The 22908-nt window shown below is 43.0% G+C and overlaps 1 protein-coding gene across 1 annotated transcript in view; it reads left to right on the plus strand.

Annotated features, from left to right (window-relative positions):
* Positions 1-16459, plus strand: part of MTG1 (mitochondrial ribosome associated GTPase 1) — a 17196-nt gene extending 737 nt beyond the window's left edge. The window contains exons 2-11 of the mRNA XM_018564105.1: positions 3501-3565; positions 5720-5824; positions 7547-7627; positions 8806-8862; positions 9073-9163; positions 9298-9359; positions 9992-10088; positions 11414-11495; positions 14001-14113; positions 16112-16459. Of these exons, the coding sequence (XP_018419607.1) occupies positions 3501-3565; positions 5720-5824; positions 7547-7627; positions 8806-8862; positions 9073-9163; positions 9298-9359; positions 9992-10088; positions 11414-11495; positions 14001-14113; positions 16112-16209 (851 nt within the window). The 3' untranslated portion in view covers positions 16210-16459. The remainder of the gene's footprint in view (positions 1-3500; positions 3566-5719; positions 5825-7546; positions 7628-8805; positions 8863-9072; positions 9164-9297; positions 9360-9991; positions 10089-11413; positions 11496-14000; positions 14114-16111) is intronic.
* The last annotated feature ends 6449 nt before the right edge of the window (positions 16460-22908 follow it).

A 22908-nucleotide genomic window follows, 5' to 3' on the forward strand; every position in this document is an offset into this window, starting at 1 on the left:
CCCCGCTGCTGTCGTCGGTGCTGCCGTCAGCTTCCCGGGCTCCACTGTCCCCCGTGTGATCCCGGGACCGGCGTGGAGGGTCTGATAGATCAGAGGAGAGATCAGCAGCTTCCAGCCACTGATCTCTTCTCCGATTACTGGACCCGGAAGTGATGTGCATTACATCACTTCCAGTGTCACTGGGCACATTCTCCAACTCCTAGAGCCAGAAGAAGAAGCTTGTGAAGCAGATCTCTGCTTCATCTGCTTCTTTGGGGTCCCTAGGTGGCATTAGGGGTCTGAAAGATGTCTCTATAAAGAGTTTTTTACGGTTTCACAGACGCACGCAATTTTAAGGCTTGACATGTTTGGTATCTATTTACCCAACGAGACCCCATCTTTTATATTTTACCAAAAAATCGGGCATTTATATTCTGTTTCTGTGCATTAAATTTCATTTTAGTGTATTTTATCCTAAAAATACTTGTTTGATAAACATTTGCGCAAATACCGTGCGACATAAAAAATTGCAACTAGCATCTTTTTATTCTACAAGGTGTCTGCTTTTAGAAAATATATAATTGTTTGGGGGTCTGAAGCTGTTTTCTAGCCAAAGATTCTGATTTTATCATGCGTGTAAGAAATTGCTCCGGGCAGCAAGTGGTTAAAGACTTTGTAAACCCTAACGATCAACTTCTCTTATTGGGTACCGTTTAGTCTGTTAAAGCTGAACCCCAGGTAAAATAAAAATTGACATTTGCAGCATTGCACTGTACTTCAAGGGTTAAATTTGTATGCATAGGGTGAACAATAAAAGCAGTTATAATTACCTTTTCCCAAACTATCACCACAAACTGCCCTCCCCTCCCCCCCCCCCCCTCTTCTCCTCCCCTCCACTCCCCTTGCCATCTACAGATCCCCCCCTCCCTTTTATTCCAAGGACCCCACCGGCGCTTCTCCTCTCTTCAAGGCTCTGGGTTGTGTGCATGCCCTGGATGTCCTCACTTACAATGCAGGACTTCTGATCCTGCATTATACGCAATGACAGCAGAGTGCCTGCGACTGAAAGAGTGGCAAAGAGATGTGGCTTCAGGAGACCGGTCATGCAGCTGGGAGGAAACCTGTGGGAGAGTGAGGGGTAAGGGAATTATAACTGTTTTTTCTGTTCCCCTTACACATAAACTAGCATTTAACCCTTGTTAACTAGTTAAATCTATGGGGCTGAAATGCACAGCCACAGATGTAAGGTCAAGAAGGTGGTTAAGGAAACCCTTGCAGCTGATAACTTCCTGTGCTCTCTGCTGACTCTTATCCCCTTAGCATGCAGCTCTGAATCCTGATATGAAAGCATCCTACATTTGTTAGTTAAACAAAGCGTTGCTTCCTGGGAAAGTTACATCAGCAGATGCTGTGCATAGTCACATGTCCTAGTCACATGTGCCAGAGTTCCAGGAAGTAAAAGGAGATGGATTCATCTGCCCTTTGTAAAAATGGCCTCTGTGAGAAGGCTGAGGCGGAAAAGAAAAATGAGGTATGTAAAAAATAAAAAGCCTGCAATTATCTGTAAATATGTGTTTGTAGATTGCCATTACTAAACATTTCTAAATGGGTCTTTGTCAGTTCAAAGATATGGGTAAAGTTCCTCTTTAACAGTTACATTGTTCTACGCTATCTCCGAGGACTGCATGACAATGGGGTGACAATGCTGCTTCTACATAGATATAGAGCAGTGAGTGAGCGCTGTCATCCTAGGACAGGGAGTGTGTGACTGGCAAAATACAAGTTTAAAAAGGCTGCAATGTTTTATATTTTTAGTTCTAATACATTAGGTTAGGCTACGCTAAGTGCAAAAGGTATAATGAGAAAAACTTGCCCAGGGACTCAAGTGGTTAAAAATGTTACATGTAGTTGGGCTTTAAAGGAGAACTATGGGGTCAGTGTTTTTCCCCATAGTTCTCCTTGGGGTAACGGGAGGACACAAACTAGCGTCCTCCCGTTACCCTAAGCTCAGTATACCGCGAGCTACAGCTCGCGGTATACTGAGACGCCGCACCTGGAGCGGATCCCGACTTAGATGACGGGATCCGCCCAGCTGCGTGAGTGACAGCTGGCTCTGCCTATCTAGAGGCAGAGCCAGCTGTACCCGCCCCCGCCCCCGTCCGTTCCGCCAGTCAACGCTGGCAGATCGGAGCGGGGAGAGGGGAATCCAGCCCCTCCCCCTGTCACGGCAGAGAGCCGTGACAGGATCGAGAGGTGAGGGAACCCGGTATGTGTTCTCTCACCTCCCGATCTACTGAGCCGACCTGTGACAGTCTAATTGTCACAGGTCGGCTTAGAACTATGAGGTGAGTGGAAATCACCATCTCTGAGGCTACTTCCTTTTTTTTTTTTGTGTTAAATTACACAGTACATATCTTAAATCCTGCTGTCTTCTATCTGGTAATTGGTATTATATTTCCTATGGTGCTGGGTGATCCTGCAGCATTCTATTAGTCCAGGGCACCTTTTATGATGTGCCCTTAGACAATGTGTACTTCATAACCTGGGATCATGGGAAGTGCGGGTTGAATGATACTTGCCGTCCTTCAACCTGGAAGAGGACCAACACTAGACTGCAGAATGGTGAAAATGGGTGGTACAGGAGCCGAGATAGGGCAAGTGTTGCAGTGGGAGCTGCTTTTTGTTTTATTTTGAGTCTCATTTCAATGCAGACATCTAACCTTTTCAAAAAGACAGCTCGGGTAGGCCACATAACTCAGTGCCGGTTTGTTGCAATAAATGCTAGGAGCACAGGAGATGGAGCTACAAGCCCCATGAGGCATTGCAAGACTGACAGTTACAAGAATGACTCCCAGAGGAATGTTGGCATTTGTAGTTAAAGTACAGCTGGGGGGCCGGAGTTGCCCAGCCCTGGTTTATTGAAGGTAAACCTTTAAAGCAGAACTCCAGGAAAAATTTCTCTGTACAAAGACATTACCTCTAATGAAGATTATGCCGCTTCCGGTGTACTGTAAAATTCCTAGCATCTTTCATGCCTGAAAGTGCTAGCCCTGTACTTCCAGTGCTGTGGGTCTCATGTAGTAAAGGATCTTCTGACCCATGTGCTCCAAGATGGAGACTCTTAAGTTTAAAGTTGGGACCGCACTATAAGAGGTGCCTTGGCGCGGCTGTGCGGCTTTCACATTTTCTGCAGAAGACGTGTATCTAAACCTCTGTTTTTAACCCTAGTGGTGAGGCAAGTTATTTTTTTACATGCTAGCTTGTGAGTGTGCCAGGAAAACGTTTTGCTGTTTTCATGTAGTAAAGGATTTTGTCGCGTAGCCACCCCCTCCCTACTCCCTCGTCCATCCAATCGCAGAATGTCTTGTATTCTGTTCACAACACAAGGCATTCTGTGAATGGACAATAGAGTATCTCCCCTTGATCTTGAAGTCTTTAAAAGTTTGTAGCCATTGTCTCAGTTTGTAGCCATATGAGCATGCATATCTGTGAACTTGAGTTTACATTTTTTTTTCCTACAGGAATTAAACAGATGAGGGCTAAATTAACAAAAGTGGACTGCATTGTGGAAGTACATGATGCAAGAATATCCTTTTTTTCTGTACTGCTAATGTTTAGCCATTGCTTCTTTATAGTCATTGAATCCAGAAGCTTCTTCGTTTATACAAATGTACTTGTGTTTTGAATTTTGTATTTTTTTTTTTTTTTATAGAAAATAATCAATGCTTGTACAATTTTCCTCCATGTGTATAATTTTGTACCTGGTTACATCCAAGAGAAGTATGTTATAGGACAGTGATGGCAAACCTATGGCACGTATGCCACAGAGGGCACGCAGAGGCCCCTCTGGTGGCACGCGAGCCTAGGTGCCAGTTGCCGGGGCCTGCACACTCCAGGTTTTCACCTGGGGTGCTCCGCGCAGGCCTCCGGTGTCCCACCAGTCTCCACGTCAGATTAAAGGAGAACTATGGGGTTAAGTCTTTTCCCCATAGTTCTCCTTAGGGTAACGGGAGGACACAAACTAGCGTCCTCCCGTCACCCTAGGCTCAGTATACCGCGAGTCGTAGCTCACGGTATGCTGAGACACCGCAGTATACCGCGAGCAGCTGCTCACGGTATACTGAGACGCAGCAGCTGAAGCGGATCCCAATGGCCACCCTGAATGGTGGTGGCCATCTTTAATACTGGAAGGTGCCCAGATCCTATTTAATATATTGCCGAACAGGCAGTATATTAAATTAAATTCACACTGTGGTTGTCCAGTAGAGGATCAGCATCTCTTGCTGATGTAAACCATACAAATCAAACCCCTGTGGTGCCATTGCTCACAGGAAGGAGCAACTAGTATGGTCTGCATCAGCCAGAGATTAATCATTAACTTTCAATTATTGTTAATGGTTGTGTGTGTTTTATGAGTGTGTGATATGTGGCTGTGTTTTTTATTTTTTTTTTATTCAGGCTGTGTGTGTGTGTTTTTAATGAGTGTGATGTGCCCAAACCAAAACACAATAGCAAACTTCTTTTCAGTGTTGGCACTTTGAGATAAATTGATTTTGCATTGCAGTTTGGGCAATCGGGCTCAAAAACGTTAGCCATCACTTATATAGGAAATGTCATGCACTAATAAAACTGTGTCTGCGAGCACATGTCTGATCCACGTGTCTTTGTACACTGCATCCAGAACTGTGTGTACATTGAAGACAATACTTTCATGTCTTGCATGCCACCACCTCTCCCTACACTCTAGCGTCCCCAATGAAGCTGCATACATCCTGTTATTCTATCAGTACAGCGTTGCATGACGGAATAAACGTTAGTCAAAGGACTGCAGCGCTGAACACTGAAAAATGGCCTGGCCAGGAAGGAGGTCTAAACACCTGGTCTTGAAGTGGTTAAACAATTGCCAATTAAAGTGCTACTTCAAATTGGTGCAAATTAAACTTGTAGAAAATGTATAATCCCTTGTATAGTCTTCAAAATGTAAAGTCAATGTTCAGCCAAAATGTTTTACTAGTGTTGGATAGAGTAGGAAGGAGTACTTCTGTAAAGTTTTATCAGTGTCCGTGACCTCATTGGAATTTCCTTTACTTCCCCTCTTGATGTCACCAGGAAAAGAAATAAAGGGAACTGGTGCCACAGAGATAAAAACATACAGCTATAAAAACTTGGCAGAAGTTCTAACCCCTGCTCTGGCTCATAGGTTATTCTAGCTTTATTAGAATGACTTATTGCTGCATGATGAAATTGTACTAATCAAACATTGACCACAGGGAATGGCATGTCATTGTAAAATAGAGTGGTACTCTTTCTGGTTTATTATTCCTTGTACTGTATACATCTCTTATAACTAAATCATCCTCACCCACCCTGTAGTGGCAAAGGGTACATTTATCTGCTAATTTGTTACAGCATTCTTTAGAATTGCTACATTGTATCTGTTGTTACTAAGACATATTTATTTTCTGTGATCTTCAGCTCCATCTAGTGGCCTTAATGTGCTATTGTCCCCATCCAATACTGTCCTAATATTGGAAGAACATTCAACCAGAAGAAAAAATAGCCCAAGAACATTCAATGTTTCCCCATTCTCACAGCAGCTGGTTAATTCCCACACAATTCATGTACATGCAGTTTCACTGGATGAATTACTGTGCAAATTCTTTTATAAACAGAACCATAAGTGTTTTTCTTTTTCTGTTTAATAAGGTCAGACTATATTGACTTTCCTTAACTAGAAAACATTCCTTTATCTGGTCGAAATCCTTTCTTTAAAGAGTACCTTGGAATTAAACCTCACCTGCTTATACTCAACAAAATGGATCTAGCTGACCTGTCTCATCAAAATGTAAAAAAATAAGTAATGATAAAGTGGCACTGATGATAAGTAAAAATCTTTCAAACTATGCTTTTAAAGTTAGGCGGAGTGTAAATTAATTTTGAAATATGTCATTTGTATGGGTATCGCTTGTAAGACATTATCAATTCTAAATATTGTTAGTTTTATACCGCTCAAAACAGTAGCATTCACCCAAGCCTGCACATCCCTACAGTAAGCATGCCAACGCAGAGACCTGCTCCCAGGAGGGACAGACCGTCTGCATCCAAGAGATCCAAGAGTGTGCTCCAAACCTGCATGGATCTGCAACTGCGTCCTCCTCATAGGGATGTACAGGCGGCTGAATGCAATTACACGCTTCACCTGTCCCTCCCAGGAGCAGGATGCCTGCAGTGGCATGCACACCGTAAGGATGTGCACGCCCGTGTAAATGAGGCCCTAGAGTGTTGTATTTTGTTTTTGTTTCTATCTTAACCTAAGAAAACAAATGTCATATATTGCAGCTTACCATTCCTTAGATGAGGTGGCTGCATTAGTTTTCATTTTAAGTCTATTTTCCCCCTTTATTTTCACCTGGTGATCAGACCAGTAATACACTTTCTGCCCTAGGATGACAACACTCACTCTAATTATCTGTGTAGTGGCAACATTATCACTTTGAGCTGCTACCCTGGTTTGGACTACAAACATCTGTCCCTCTAAACATCTCCAAACAAGTTATGATGATACAAGTGAAGGGAGTCTCTTTGTAAGCTGGGGGGCATAAAAGAGTCTATCTAAGGCAGGGGTGCCCATTAGGTAGATCGTGATCTACCGGTAGCTCTCAAAGCTGATGCTGGTAGATCAGGAAGGGTGTGAATGGTGGCCCCTTTATTCCATTTTGGTATATTTATTTAGCTGTGCACACGTGATTACCTATTAGCCTGAGTCTGCTGAGCCAAGCTCCCTGACACCTTTCTGGTGGATAATGGTGGTTGAAGTGCCATGTATTACATCAAAGAATATTCGTTTACACAGCCTGTTGCACTATACTGTTTGCAAAATACAGCAAGGAGAGACAGACAGGAGAGAGAGCACGAGGAGAGACAGCCAGAAAAGAGAGAGAGGAGAGGCAGCCAGAAAAGAGAGAGAGGAGAGGCAGCCAGAAAAGAGAGAGAGGAGAGGCAGCCAGAAAAGAGAGAGAGGAGAGCCAGAAAAGAGAGCAAAGAGAGACAGCCGAGAGAGCGAAGAGAGACAGCCAGGAGAGACAATGAGGAATGACAGCCAGGAGGATGAGCGAGGAAAGACAGCCAGGAGAGAGACGAGAGCCAGCCAGGAGAGAGAGAGAGCGAGGGAGGTTTTTTTTTTCGTTGGTAGATCTCATGTAGCTCGTCATTTGAAAAGTAGATCTTAACACAAAAAATTGTGGGCACCCCTGATCTAAGGAGTCCCTGAGTTCATTTTTTTGTGTGGCATCAGTAGTTAAATAACAAAAAGGAACTCCCAGTTTTTTTTCTTAGGTTTAATGTGACAATATTTATAGGACTTTGGAATTGTTAGAAGCCCTTTTCAAGTGTATTACATAACAGTCACTTAAACTGCAATTCTTAAAGCAAAGCTGTTCTTTGCCCATGTGGGGCAACCAACAGTTCCTGTGACTATAAAGCCATTTTCTAGTGCATAGGAGATCTAGTAGCCCCAGACTTTTTCATGCTTTAAAATTGCTCTGCTCTGCTGTCTGGTCTTTTTCAGAGGATCACCTCACAACTTAGGAAGCAGGAAGTTGGAAAGGTTATATACACTGACTGTATACAGGAGGAAAACATCAAACAGGTGAGGCCTCCTCCTTGGCAATGTTATCCGGCTATTTCTTTGCCTTTTATTTAAAGCTAAACTCAAGGTATAAAACAGGGATGTCCCGATACCACTTTTTCAAGACCAAGTACAAGTACTTTCCCTCAGGTACGTGCTGATGCCAATTACCGATACTTTTTCTTAAAGGGAGATGTGACATTTTTTTCTAAAACAACACAGACTCATGGTTTAAGCGCAGTTTCTCACGAGGGCTCAATACTGATGTCACCAGAGCTAAATATAGATGTCCCCAGAGCAGAATACATGTCCCCAGGCTGCAATCTCACCCCGGTGGCATGTGGATCTCTGCGGGCAGTGGCTATGCTGATCGGGTGGGTGGCGGCCTGAAATGGTGGGTGGATAGTTGATTGTGCGGGTGCCGTCTCCTGGGCTGTACTGTGGGGCTGTCCATGGCTGTGCCTGAGCCGGGGAGGAGGAGATATAGAACCGAACAGGTACTGCCATAGACAGCTACTGTCAGGTCCCTACCCGGCTGCCAGAAGTTCCCACAAGCACGGGAACTCAGACAGCCTCTGCAGTTTAAATATTTAAAGGGCCAGTATGGGCCTTAAAATTCAGGGCATTTTCATGTGTACAAGTACTTCTGAAAATGCCCGGTATCAGGACATCTCTAGTATAAAGTATTATGCATACTTGCATTGGTCCAGTTTGACCCAGTGTTTGTATGCGTAAGTCATACATGATCGACTCACATGGATCTTGTAAAGCCCTATAGTAGTCAGAGCTACTACAGTGCTTTGCAGCGATATTCTGGGTCCTGTATGGAGCTGTGCTGAGTGGCTTCCCCTCTGCTCTGAATAGATAGGGGGGTGCTTGTTCAGCACAGAGACCATTCAGAGAACACCTATTATTTGTTATCAATGAATACAAGGTGTTCTTTGATTTGACAAGGTGAGGGAAATGTTTTAGTGCAGTCTTGCCTATTTCAGTGTTTTGGTTTTTACTTTCATCAGATGTAAAAACACTGGATCGGATGGCTTCTACATATGACTGCTTTTGTGTTATGTGCATAAGTCTAAAGGTCTGCAAAGATGTTGTCCTGTATACATTTACATGTCCACTGTTTGTTAGTTAAATTGTGTGAGCAGCTTTCTTCTAAAGGCAGTGTCTCCTAATTTTTGTGTTTTTTTATATAGGTAGTTCCAGCAATTGTAGAGCGCATTAAATGCAATCCTCGATTCCACAGAGAAGAGGTCAGTGGCAGAGAAGTAGATGTTTTTGCCATGTGTTGGAATAGTGCAGTGCAATATGACCATACATGAATACCATTTCACACAGTGATGTGTAGTGTTTCACTTTGAAGATCTTTTGTCCATATTATCATTATTGTTTAATCAGTTGTTAAATTGTACCAGATGACATGTGATTGCTTGATCTATTTATTTATTTATTGACTTTTGCAGAACCCAGAAATCAGCATTATGGTAACTGGAATTCCCAACGTTGGAAAATCTTCTCTGGTAAACTCACTGCGTAGAATACATCTAAGGAAAGGTACTGTTCCTATGCTATATATTTCCGTCATTTTACTTTTATAAGTTTGTATTTTTCTTTATTTTAGTAACTAAAATTAGAGTGGTATTCTCCTACTCACCATTTTAATGTTCATATACTGTGTATACACTCAGGGAAGGCCTCTAGAGTTGGTGGAGAACCTGGAATCACCCGCTCAGTGCTGTATAAAATACAGGTGAGAATAATTGTGAACAGTTGACTGCAATTGTCTTAAAGGAGAACTATGAGGTGAGAGCTTTTCACTCACCTCATAGTTCTAGCCGACCTGTGACAATGAAACGGTCACAGGTCGGCTCAGTAGATCGGCAAGTGAGTGAACATATACCGACGTTCGTTCACTTCTCGATCCTGTCACGGCACAGAGCAGTGACAGGGGAGGGACTGGATTCCCCCTTCTACGCTCCGATCCGATGGGCAACAGATGGCAATAATGTTTTGGCCGCTCAAAAATCGGCATTCTAGAAGTGCACCAGTTTGTCCAAAATAAAAATAGGACACTTTTATTTTAACATCTTAATTATATCATCCTAAAAAGTAATAATAGCAAATGTATAAAAAGGATTGCTACTTGTGGCTCCCTACATTTACTATTTGCCTACCGCTGCTGTAGAGGAAATATGGACAACTTTTGACTCCCGGCAACCGTTTGGCTTCTGCTTGTGAAATTACTGGTGATGTATAATGAAACTTGTAGTTTGAGACACTTGAAGACCCCCAGTTCTTGAAGTAATTTAATAAACGCAAATGCATATTTGTATTTCAGGAAAAAATAATGAATGTATCTCCCATTTTTTTATATCTGTGCAGGTATCTGAAAATCCTCTAATCTACCTCTTTGACACTCCGGGTGTTCTCTCCCCACATATTGAGAATGTTGAGACAGGAATGAAATTAGCTCTATGTGGTAAAACAATGTTTATTATGGAACTATAACATAACACATTTATAAGTATAGCATTCAGGAAAATATAAACAGTTAGTCCACACAATTTGATATTGAAGTGACATTAAAGTCAATTTTTTCCCCTCTCCCCCCAATGTTAAGTAAAACGCGTACCTTAAATGATGTCTCTTAATCTGATCTTCCTCTTCTTTCCTGTCCTTTTCAGCCTTCTCTCCAGCGCTGCGGCGGGTCTCCGATCCAGCGCTGACTCCTCTGTCCTTGCTGGCACTTCCTGCCCCACGGTGTCTGCATGGGGGTGCACGCGTCCATAGACTTACCTTGCGTCTCTCCTCGTCTCCCGGCCGAAAATCCGAACTGCGCATGCCCCCGCCCCAAGATGCTTTGTGGCTGCCGGAGCAGTTTCGGATTTTCGGACGGAAGCGCGCGGCGAAGACAGCGATAAGTTTAAACCGCCTTTTAAAGCATTTTTAAAAAAAAACTTTTTGCATATATCTACTGCTTGCTAGCAGTAGATATATGCAAAAAAACCGGAGGGTTTAGAAACCCTTTTAAATCTTCTTTCTGCATCCTGTCCATCAGTGTAATAAGCTGGTAGGTGACAGCTTTTGAACCCCTCTTTCTTCACCGGGTCAATGCTGGTGTTTGCTTGCTTGTTGGTAGAGGTCTGTGCTGTGTTCAAAATGTATAACAGGCTAATAAACTTTCTCTAACTGTGTGTAGAGATGAACAATGCACATGTTTTATGATGTAGTATAATGTGAGTGTGAGGGAAACAAATGGTGATTCTACTGTGTATTGTCCTACACAAACACCGCTAATAGACGATCTAAAAATTAGTGAAGAGAGGACACCCCCCTCAAGTTCAGGTCACATGACACTTCATTTGATCCTTGCTAGTTCCTAGTTAGTTTCTCTCTAAGTATTGTAAGAACAGTGAGGAGTGCAGTCTTGGAGTTTGCAACTTTAAAAAACACATGGCAGCCTCCAGTGTTTGCAACTCGGTCCCGTTATTTTTATCAGTGGTTATCTTCAGGGGGTGGTCCCACAGGCAGTTTTGGAACAGCAGTTTTTGGGATACTGCTGTGTCATTTGCTATTCACAAACCTAGCTCAGGTTCATTGTTCCTCTATCACAGCATTGTAGTGTCACACTCGAGAAAATGAGTGATCTTTTTTCCCCCCATTCTTGTGCCAGAAGTGATTTACTTTAAATTACATGTTAAGCTGATGTAGCTCTGCATAGGAAATATACACTGTGATTTTCACTGTAGAATAGTAAAATGTTTTGTAAGAGGCTTTGAACATCACCTCTCTATTTTTTTTAAGGAACAATCCTTGATCATTTGGTGGGAGAGGATATCATAGCTGATTATCTCCTTTATACCCTAAATAATTACCCCCAACACAGGTGAGAATGGGAAAATGCAGTTATTATAATACCATATTGTTTATTCTTTGTAAACTAAAAATAAGGTGAAAAGTCAATCAACTTCATCGAAGGAACATAAAAGACAACTTTACTTTCTTTATCATCCATTTTGGGACACCGGATTCAATCAATAAAATTGGTTGTATAGCACCATCTTCAGGAGGAATAGACACTAGCACAGAAAACATTGTAGGACAGCCCTAGAACATATAACCCCTCCTACAGCAGCCACGCCCCAGTTTAGCTTCATGTCCTTATGTGCGTAGATGGATTTTTCCAGCTCTGGTGTTTTAGGACTTCCTGAGGTCTTTCTTCAGTCATACGTTGCTGGCAGATTCTCTCCAGACCTTTTCTAGTCCTCGATAGCCGCTCCAGTTATCCATCAAGCGCAGGCTTTCTCGGATTGCTTGGTTAATTCTATGTAGGTTGATCGCTGCAGGGCACCCCTGAAGGTGTTGGTTCTGGGCTATGCTACATAGGGCCAAAACTAGGGAGGGAGCGTGTTTCCCCCGGGCACTGCATTAGGAGGGGTGCTGCCAGCAGGGTGAGCAACCAACTGGGGATGCACAGGAACCAGGCATTTTCACGAGTACTGGCACTCGTTAAAATTATTCAGACCGGACGCAGACACCTGCGTCAAGAGTGTATAGTGGCGAGTTGTTTCACCTTTAGCAACTGCCTTTCCCATAAGACAATATACGCCTACCGGTACTCGGATGCCTCCAGGAGTTCAACTATACACTCTGGCCATAGATGTCACAGGTGGCCCCCAGAAACAAAGACGTAGTACTGACTGGTGACGAGATACAAGACAGACAGAACGCAAGATACAACACAAGACTATGATACAGGATCAAGAAAGGGCTACAATACAAGGCAGGAACTGATACAAGGTACAAGACTACGATACAAGATCAAGCCGAGTACAAGGCAAGACTAGGAAACAAGATATACAAGAGCAGAATACCGCCTTAAGCAGACAGAACTAGACTGAGCTAGATTGAACTATCACAAGCCCAGAGCCCTGGGTTTGGGAAGCCTAAATAAAGCTCCACTAACCAACTGCTGTAAGCTGTAAGGGGCGCGTAGCCAGGCTGATTAGCCTAATCAGCCCACAGCTGACTAGACTAGGGTAGGTGCAGTGACAAGAGGCAACCACCAGATGGAGCTAGGAGGGTGAGACAGGCATAGGAGCATTAATCATGCTCCTAACAAAAATGCACTGATACTAAACGCCAACACGGGCACTTTAAATCTTTAAACACTTGCTGGGGACCCTGGCAGCCTTCGTGTGAACTGCGACACCCGTTTACAGTGCAGCACATTTCCTCCTCCTTCCTGGGGAACCCCACTTCCTGCCCGCCAGACCCTCCGGACCCCTGGTGAGACTCCGCACAGCCCTCCTGAGACTCTGCACAGTATGTGGCTTCATATTCTGCATTGCTGTATAATGTATTGCTGGGATTTGTAGTTCTCTATAGCTGATGGTATTCTGCATTGCTGTATAATGTATTGCTGCGTGCTAGACCTCTGTGGCGGATCAGTGTCTTTAGACCTGCTGTTATGCTCTTTTCTTTTGGTGTCGCGGCGCCCCTCTTGATCCACAACAGAGGTGAGGCTTGAAATCACTTCATTCAATAACAGATTATTGAATGATCTCTCCTCCATAACAGATTAGAAGGGGCACTGCCGGGAAAATAAAAACAAGCCCAGAAGCATTTCTTTAATTAACAAAGCAGCACTAGAGAATAAGGTCATTTGAAGCCTCACCTCTGCGGTGGATCAGGAGGGGTGCCGCCGCAACAAAAGAACAGAGCCCAGGAGTGTAGGGTGAGGGCAGTGGGGTGTGGATGGGGAATATCTCCCCAGGTGATGGAATGCCTAGCTTCACCACTGATGCTACATGTGACTGACTGCATTGGTGGGAGATCACTGAAAATGCGTTTTTCCAGGGTCATAGCCAGGGTAGTTCCAGCAAGTACTGAAAACCTACTGCTGTGTGTGGTAAGGCTTTCATTGCAGGCTGCGTCAGTCAAAGGGCTCCATCTGCTTTACTACTGATTAGTCTTTTTTTTTGTCTGAGACTGGTGTTTTCCAGTGGTCGCTGATGTCCTAGGATGCTGCGGCCTGCATTTTTTTATCCAGTTTGAGTGTTTTCTCCTTGCAAAGCAAGAAGAGGATTAAGCCGGTCAGTGAATTCACAGATGGGGCAGGACTAAGTACCTCTATCTGCTTGCTGTTGCAGGCTTCCAGCTGATGGCAGGTGGGGGGGAAAAGTGACACTGTTAATCTTTTTCTGCTCTCTGCCGGACCCTTGCTTGGTCTGTGTCCCTTTGTGAAGGTAGAAGGGTTATAATCCTTGGGGTACAGTTTAAAACGAATAGCAGTGCATTGCACTATAGCGTGATGAAGCGCTGCCGCATGTTGTGGTAACATATTGGTGGGAACAAGCCATTACTATGAGCACTATTATTTTCTTTTCAGATACGTGCAGCATTATGAATTAGAAAGACCGTGTTCAGACATTGAGACCGTCCTAAAGAAAATTGCTCAAAGGCTAGGAAAGACTCAGAAAGTGAAAGCCATCACTGGTACTGGTAGGTTCTGATTATTGGCCTTTTACTCCATTTAGTACAAATCTTAATTTGACAATGTTTTATCCATATATAACAACTAGGGATGCACCGATACCGGGTTTTCAAAATAGAGTACCGTTGTTTTTTTTCCCAGTACCCGCTGATACCGATAACGGTAGTCCCATTAAGGAAGCCAGGCGGTGTGTAATGACTCGCCGTCTGGCTTCCCAATTAGCCGGAATAACGTCTCCATGCTCCCTCTACATCCTCCCGGCTTCCTGATTGGCCGGGAAGCCAGCTCCATGCTTCCTAGTGATGAGGCAGCATGGAGCTGGCTTCCCGTCCAATCAGGAAGCCGGGCAGCATGTAATGGCTTGTTGCCCGGCTTCCTGATACCGGAAGTTCCGGTACCGGGATAGGCAATTGGGCGAGTATGATTACTAGCTCAAATACTCGGTATCCATACCGATACTAGTATCGGTGCATCCTTAACAACCATTTTGCTTTGACTGTTTGTTTTAAAAAGCAGCTTTGTAACAAAATGAAATCAAATGTATCTTTACTTATCACTGAAGGATCATTGGTTAACCAAAGCCAATGCTTGGTATATAAATAGGATTGTAGTGGGGTAAAGGAAGTTTGCTTTAAAAATTTGAAAGGGTTTGTAGGGTTTGTTTTTTAAGAGAACCAGTTAGCAGTGGGCTAAGAATCTTAATAATCTTAAATAATTATAGCTGTAAGGGGTTATGTAAGAAATAGTGTTATTTGCCCCCTTTATATAGCTTTACGTATTTGTAGGAGGCTGACTCTTCAGCTGTCCATAGACAGCTCGAATTTCATCCTATTCCTGCTAAATGAGATAAAATTCAAGGCATGGGTGGACAATAGTCGATTTTAAATGATCAACTGTGCCGGGTGAAATATTATCGGCCGATCAGTGACTGCATTCTATCATATACAGTCACTGTTCGGTACCGCCATTGTATTCAGGCAACCCTGGGTGCCACAACTGCTGAATACATTAGCAGCAGTAAACATTTCTCCTTCCATGCTGAATGTCTACCTTTATCGTACATAGCAAGTCAGGAACAGGCAATCTGCTGTGTAATGTAGGAGATAGTGTATTTGTATCCACTCTTTATCTAATGTGTATTTATGAACATTAAATTCACATTTAATGTTCAATGTATATTAGAAGTCTAACTTTCAACTTTATGTGCTGTGGAACAAGGCTATGGGGCTTGTTTTCTGGTAACAGTGCAGTTATGCAGTCGGAATGTGATATATGGAGTATAGTTCTAGTTCTATATGTCCTGGTGTGTAGGAGACCAGGCCTACAACCTAAGGAATCCACTGCATTGGCATGATCAGGAAAATTCTGTACTAACAGGCTTACTGGCATTTGTAGAATATAACTGCATTTTATTAACTGTTTATAGTCTTTTTGATCCTTCTTCTTCCTCTTCTGTCTGCCAGCGTACCTACATAATGTTAAAGTGTACGTAAACCCAATAAGAAAAATACTACATATTGTAGTTTACCAGTCCTGAGCTGTGGTGGCTGCATTAGATTTTTTGTTCTTTGCCTTTTTCACCTGGTAATGCTGTAACTATGTGTGAACCACAAGGTGGCCATGTTCAGTCACTCCATTGTATTTATGGAAGGAGCCATGGCGGTAACTTACGCTGTACTTTAAACATGCCTTTTCTTCATCTCTTTTACATGGGGGAGTTCAGTAGTTTACAAGCAAGGTAGGATTGTTTGTGCTTTTGGTTCAGCTTTTAGATGGTAATAAGGTCACTGCATTTCTGGTGAGATTAACAAGTATTTTCGGTACTTGCATAGCCTAAAGACTGAATCCAATGTAGCCACCACATCAAAGTACTGGTAAGCTGCAATATTTTAAATTTTGGTTCTTGAGTTCAAATATCATATTATAAACCAACATGTTTAGTGTAGAATCATGTACAAAATGCTTGTCATATATCTTAACATGTATCATTTTAAATGCTTTTAAAGGGGATGTCAACATAACTATTCCAAACTACAGCGCTGCTGCTTATGACTTCATACGTGCTTTCCGCAAAGGAGATCTTGGGAGGGTGGCATTGGATTGATAAAACACAAGTGGACTACGCTTCTACAGGACATGCATTGTGACTCAGAGCATTTGGCTGTTTGATAACATATTAATCTGTTGCTGGTAGTGCAGAATTGTTCAAATTCCAGTCATTGTCATTGACAGATGACTGCTGTGTTGCCTTGCTGTTTTTATATGCCTACAGGAAATGCTGAAGATAGCAAGGAATACAACAGTGGGAACATACAACCCCAGGGTAAGCTATGCTTGATTGTCAGGGCACAGTAGTGAACACCAGCTTGATGTGTAGAACAGATTCATCTTTAAACTGTCTGTATAAATGTACAATTCAAAGCAAAGAATACATCATTCTTTTAAAGTCCACTTTGAATACTAATGAATACGCACATTGGTTGCAAAGCACTTACATTTCCATAAGTATATAAAGAGAAAAGCTAAAAAACAATTAAGTTTCTGTTTTCATATACAGCAATAGTTACTAATTGGTTGCAGAGTACAGTACTGCCATTTGGCTCATTCTGGAATATTTTGTTAAATCGTTTTTTTAGATATGTTGACTTACATAGCTTCATGTGCTTGCATTTCAGGTGCATAAAAAATGAGGGGAATTTATCAAGACTGCAGCAGACAGAATCTGGAGCAGTTGCCCATAGTAACCAATCAGCTTCTCTCTTTAGGTTGTTTAGTTAAGCTTTGAAAATGAAAGATAGAAGCTGATTGGTTGCCATGTACAGATGCTCCAGATTCTCGCTGCTCCAGTTTTGATTAATGCCCCTCAATGTGTTCAAAGTCTCGCAGTTCGTTTTCTTTAGAAAGCAGCCACATCCTGACTAGAAAAGCCCGACCCTGCCAGCATGCTATAGAAAGGGGCCATTGCTCTATGTGAAAGCAGTGATCTCCTTGCTCTTCTTCTAGCAAAGATCAGGCTCCCTGCTGATTGGGAGAGTTCTAGCTATGACTCAGCAGAAGGAGACGACTGCTTCTACTTCGAGAGAAAGGGTCCTTTTGTACAGCATGCTGACAGTGGACAGGCTTGTCTACTCAGGCTGTGGCTGCTTTCAGGAAACAAACTGTAGGACATTTAACACCTTTTGTTATTTCTGCACCCAATCAATGCCAGTCACTGCTAGGACACATAGAAAACATGTGCCCTGTTCACACCACAATGCAGGTGTGATGTGTGCTGGGCTGAGATAAAATGCCAACATATTGCATTTTTCTGCAGCACACTGGATGCCACCACCGCACAATGTAAAGCTTTGTACAATCCAAAAATAGAAAAAGAAATATATAAATAAACAGTGGCTTGTGTTATAACAACTCAAGGCACCGTGGCTCACCCCTGCCACCCAGCAGGCACTTCTTTTCCATTTGTTAATCAAACTGTCTTCAGGATTACCTTCATTAGGCGTGAATTAACATAGACTTATTTGTGGGGGTAGCAATTTATTTGGTGATACCGATTTGCCTCGGTTTGACATGTGCCTTTCAAAAAAGACATAAGTACAGTTTATCATTCTAAGAAAAGTTCCGTACCATCTGATGAAGTCGCCGACACAAAGTTTACCAGTCGCCTACACTGGGTGCAGTTTATTTCAAAACTTTTGTAACTGTTGAGAAGTTGAGTGCTTAAATTGCAGCTGTACAATCTTAAATATTATTTTCTTACATTATCAGCAATATAAATTGTAAATAATGTATATTAAATAAAGTTTGCCCTTTTCTAGTGCTGTGTATTTGTTTTCTTAGTGGCATGGGAAAAGCATAACTGTCCAGACGTTCTTTTCCAGGTTAGCAGGAGGAATAGTGTAATTTAAATCCCAACAGGCAGATATAAATACACGAATTATATAGTTGTGTATTAATTAAAAACAGGGGAGTAACTGCAAATTATAAACCTCTCTGTAGTAGTTGGCAGTGTCAGTTGTGACAATATGTATCATTGATCTTAAGGTGAAGTATGTATGATGGACAGGCAGCAGGAGAGTTGTCAGTACACCACGAGGGAGCAGTGCTGGGGTAAAAGTTATAGTAGCACTAATAACTGATATTTTATTATGATGAAATGACTATTGCCCTTGCACACATTTACTCTTCAACTCTAATACAAACTCAAGCTTCATTAAAGTTCTTTGTAGGAGCACAAACCTCAGCCCTCCTATAAGGTTTTAACAGAGATGAAACTGGGATGTGTGTCTGCATTAGGTATACAGGGTTAATTTCAATCTGTAGCAGGCTTGTAGCAGTATCAATGCTGAGATTGATAAGCAAATGCTCCTTCCTGGACAGAGGGGAATGTGTAACTATGATCCTGAGGACTGACTTCAGCCCTTCTGCACTGGAAGCTTCACAGTTTAGTTTTCCTAATCAGCCCCCTTCTACCCTGGGCCCAATAGCAGCCATGTGGGCTGCTATGGCTATTGTTACACGACTGATTGAAATCATTCAACTGCATGTTCAGACCAAACTTTATTTTGTTTGTTTTAGATAGAGCTGCGAAGGATCATCTGACTGGGGTTCTAACTTTCTGGTAATCTACCATAAAGTGTTTTTATCTCTCTTTTTGTTACCCTTGGAGATTTTCCTTTTACTTTCTGCCTGGTTAAACCATTTTCACTGGGACGGTGAATGCCAAAAAATCTCTCTTGTTCAGCCATAAATAGCAGCAAAACCCAACAGGGGTTTCAGTCTCCCCCATTCTTGTCAGGAGGTAATCGTCGGGCTGGGAATCGGAACCCACTGGCAGGAACGGGCCATAGTCTGAAGGGGAGGTACAAAGGGGCAATCCAAAGGTGAAGTCAAAGTCCGGTCCCGGGTCAAGGCAGGCCAGAGAGTCAGCAACAGGAAGTCAGATGAGGGGTTAGGAAATCGCAGCAGCAGCAAACACAGGAGGCTAGGGTGTGTGCTGGGAACCTCCCCCAGCAAGGCCCACACCTGACACCAGTAATGGGCGCAGGCGCACTACAGGCTGGATAGACTGCGTACGCATGCACAGGGGGGCGCGCGCAGCCTGTCCACCGCGCAACCGCAACCCAGGCGCCAGGGCCAGGGGTCCTGCCAGGATGGAGAACCTGTGCCCTCTGCCGCACGTGGCGTTCCCGAGGAGTGGTAAGACCCCTGATATCCTGACAATTCTATCTAATCAGCTGATTGGTGAGTGCTTGTAACCGCTCTCCATCCTAACTCACTGTCACAGGAGGCTGAGCAGGTGTGGGGAGGAGAGCTCGGTCTCCTGTGACATGGCTGCCAGCTGACTCTTCCCCCGCACCGCCGGCTTTGCCGCCTGTGACAGCTGATAGCTGTCTCCTCCCCACACCACTCTCCATCCTGATCTGCCATTTCACAGGAGCCCAAACTGGGCAGGGGAGGAGAGCTCAGCCTCCTGTGACAGTGCTGACAGCGCTCTCTTCCCCGCCCCACTAATGCTGCTGACAGTTTCTCTCCTCCCCAAGCGGGGAGGTGAGAAACTAGAGATGCATCGCATTGTCGGCCAAAAACTTTACTTTTAGGCATTTTGCCCAAAGTACCATTTTCAGCCGATGTGTTTCAGAGGCCGAAATTTCGGTGCATCCCTAATAAATAGCTCTAATGGTGTAAACACAGTAAAACATCGCACACAAATAAACAAATAGTCATAAATAAATCACAGTGAAACAGTGAATCCAGATCAAAAGCCACATGTGAAATCAAATCTTTCTCCAGATCTCCTCACCGAAATCAATCCTCGTTACATATTACTCCACACCCATCCAATGAGGAAATGGTGAAGGTAAGATCTCATAGTGTAAAATACCCTTTACCAGCCAGGGGAGAGAGCGAGGAGAGACAGCCAGGGGACAGAGAGCAAGGAGAGACAGCCAAGAGAGCAAGGAGAGACAGCCAAGAGAGCGAGGAGAGACAGCCAAGAGAGCGAGGAGGGACAGCCAAGAGAGAGAACGAGGAGGGATAGCCAAGAGAGAGAACGAGGAGGGACAGCCAAGAGAGAGAACGAGGCGGGACAGCCAAGAGAGAGTGAGGGCAGACAGCCAGCAGAGAGAGAGTGAGGGGAGACAGCCAGCAGAGAGAGAGAGAGAGTGAAGAGAGAATTAGGAGGGCTTACACTGACTGCTACCGTAGCGGAGTTATTCTCAGTGACAGCCAATGTAACAGGTATGTACACTGACCAGCAATGTAATAGAGGTGTTCACACTGACCAGTAATGTAACGGAGATATTCACACTGACCAGCAATGTACAGGAGGAATATACACTGGCCAGCAACGTAACGGAGGTATTCTCAGTAACCGCCAATGTATCGGTGGTATATACAATGACCAGTCATTACCTTAAAATTATTGAGATTTCGGAATTAGCATAGATGCAATATTTGCTGGATTACAGTAGATTTGTTTCACTTTTTTTTCACTGCAATTCCTCTTGAAAGTAAATATAAAACAAATCCCAACTTACAATATTTTATATCTAAAAAGAGAATTTATCTGCAAAACTGTTTAAGGAAATATAAAGCAGCCAGGGGTCCCATTCAAAGTGAATTAAACTGGTGAAAGGCTTCAAAAAGGCATGAGAGAGCTATACAATATGTCTGTTAACCACAGAGGCTGATAGCCACACACAGTGACAGATACAGGAGATAGAAGAAAAGCAGCTGAAATACCTTTCCCGCGCTGAGACACTGCCAGAATGCCGGACTGTACCACCTTCTACAATGGTGGAGGGATACAGAATTTGCATATCAATTAACCATGATATTTACATATGAATGAGTCGTGGCTTATTCATATGTAAATATCACACTTAAGCCTATTTTCAGTGGATGGCCAGTAGCCCCTATCTTAATTTTGGTTGCCCTTGTCTGCCTGACATTTTGTGTGCTGGTTTCAGCTGCCACGAAACCCAGACACAGCCTTCAAAAACCGGACTGTCCGGGTGAATCCCGGACAGGTAACAACCCTACTAGGGAGCTAAAATAAAGTAATACCTGAACTGCGATCCAGGCTGGCTCCTAGGCCGGTCCCTTCAGCCTTGTTCCCCTTCTGCTCCAGCAGTCTAAGGACCTATGAGTCATCAGGTTCTACGTATATAGTTTATAGAACGTGAGGATGGCAAGGGACGAATGTTCTTTCATATTGTTGCTTATTTTTGCAAAAGTCTACTGTATATATGGATGTGTTCTCTAGCACTCCCTCCACTGACCTGTTGTGGTAATTACATCTTCCTTAGTTTGCATTCATGAAGTAGGCAGCAGTGCTTTATAAATGTGCCCAGTGCAGCTGGTGTAAATGGGCCCTAAAACTGAAAAGGACAGACATAAAAATGTAAGTGTGAAAGAAAGAAAACAGTCAAATAAGTATTTTTCCTTTACTTGAGTAACCCCCCACGGTAATAAAAATGGGCCTAGAGGGCACTTTCAATCTCTCACTCTACTGGCATCTTTCCCTCCCCTCTAAAGCATGCGCTGGTCACCCCAATACCCCAAAAAACCTCACTGGACCCTACCAACCTCAACAATCGCAGACCAATCTCCTTACTCTCATTCACCTCCAAACTCCTAGAACGCCTTATCTACAGCCGCCTGAGCCGCCACCTCGCTGATAACAACCATCTCGATCCCTTACAGTCTGGTTTTCACCCGAACACTCCACTGAAACCGCCCTCCTAAAACTCACTAATGACTTACTAACAGCTAATGGCCACTACGCATTACTCTTGCTATTAGACCTTTGTGCTGCTTTTAACCCTTTCGCTGCCAAGCCCTTTGGAACATTTTTCAAATCAGCTGGCCAAGCCATTTTTGAATTTTCTGCAATTTTTTCCTATTGATTTGATTTTCAACTGCTGCGTTGCTAGCGTTTGTAAAAGACCCCCCAAACCATATATTTTCTGAAAGTGCTGGCCCGGTAGAATAAAAAGATGGTGATACTAAATTTGTAGGCCCTGCGATAATTGCGCAAATGTTTCTCAAATTAATATTAAACCGATAAAAATACACAATTCGTTGTTAAAACACACCAAAATCAGTATCCGTGCACAAAAAAAAAAAATTCTGACTAAGTCTAAAAGATAAAACTGTATTGAGTTAATGAATAAGAAATATTAGCAAATTTGTAATTGCGCCTTTTTGCGAAAAGGTAAAAAAATGAAGGTATGCAAAACTGTAAATCGACTTATGTACAAAATTGTTTTGGTGTTTGTGTTGTGATAAAATGATACAGGTGTATATTTAATTGCAACACAAGGTATCACAACGCATGGCAATGAGTCACAAAGCTTTGCCATGCGCTGCCATAGTTAATTTAATGTTTTTTTTTAAAGGAAAAAAAACCATAAAAAAGATCATGCACTGTGATGCATTCTAACAATGCACTGCAGCGCATGTGCATGGTGTGCACCACAATATGTGTGTGTTATGTGGGGGGAGGGAGGGGTTGTGCTTTTTTTTAATTAGTTTTTTTTTACACATTTTTAATTTTTTTTAAATAATTTTATTTTGTTTTACATTTTTTTTAATTTTTTAAAACATTTTTTATTTATTTTTTAATAATTTTGTAGGCTACAGTGAAATCTCTGGGGTCTAAACAGACCCCTGACATTTCCCTTTTGAAATAGAAAAAGAAATTGAGGACACCAAATCCTCAATTTCTTTTTCTGCAGCCTCAGCACTCAATGAATGGGAAGCACTCAGTACAGAGGCTTCCCATTCCATTCAGAAACTGCTG

This window comes from Nanorana parkeri, unplaced genomic scaffold, assembly GCF_000935625.1.
Source record: "Nanorana parkeri isolate BGI_ZX_2015 unplaced genomic scaffold, ASM93562v1 scaffold725, whole genome shotgun sequence".
Classification (NCBI taxonomy): Eukaryota; Metazoa; Chordata; class Amphibia; order Anura; family Dicroglossidae; genus Nanorana; species Nanorana parkeri.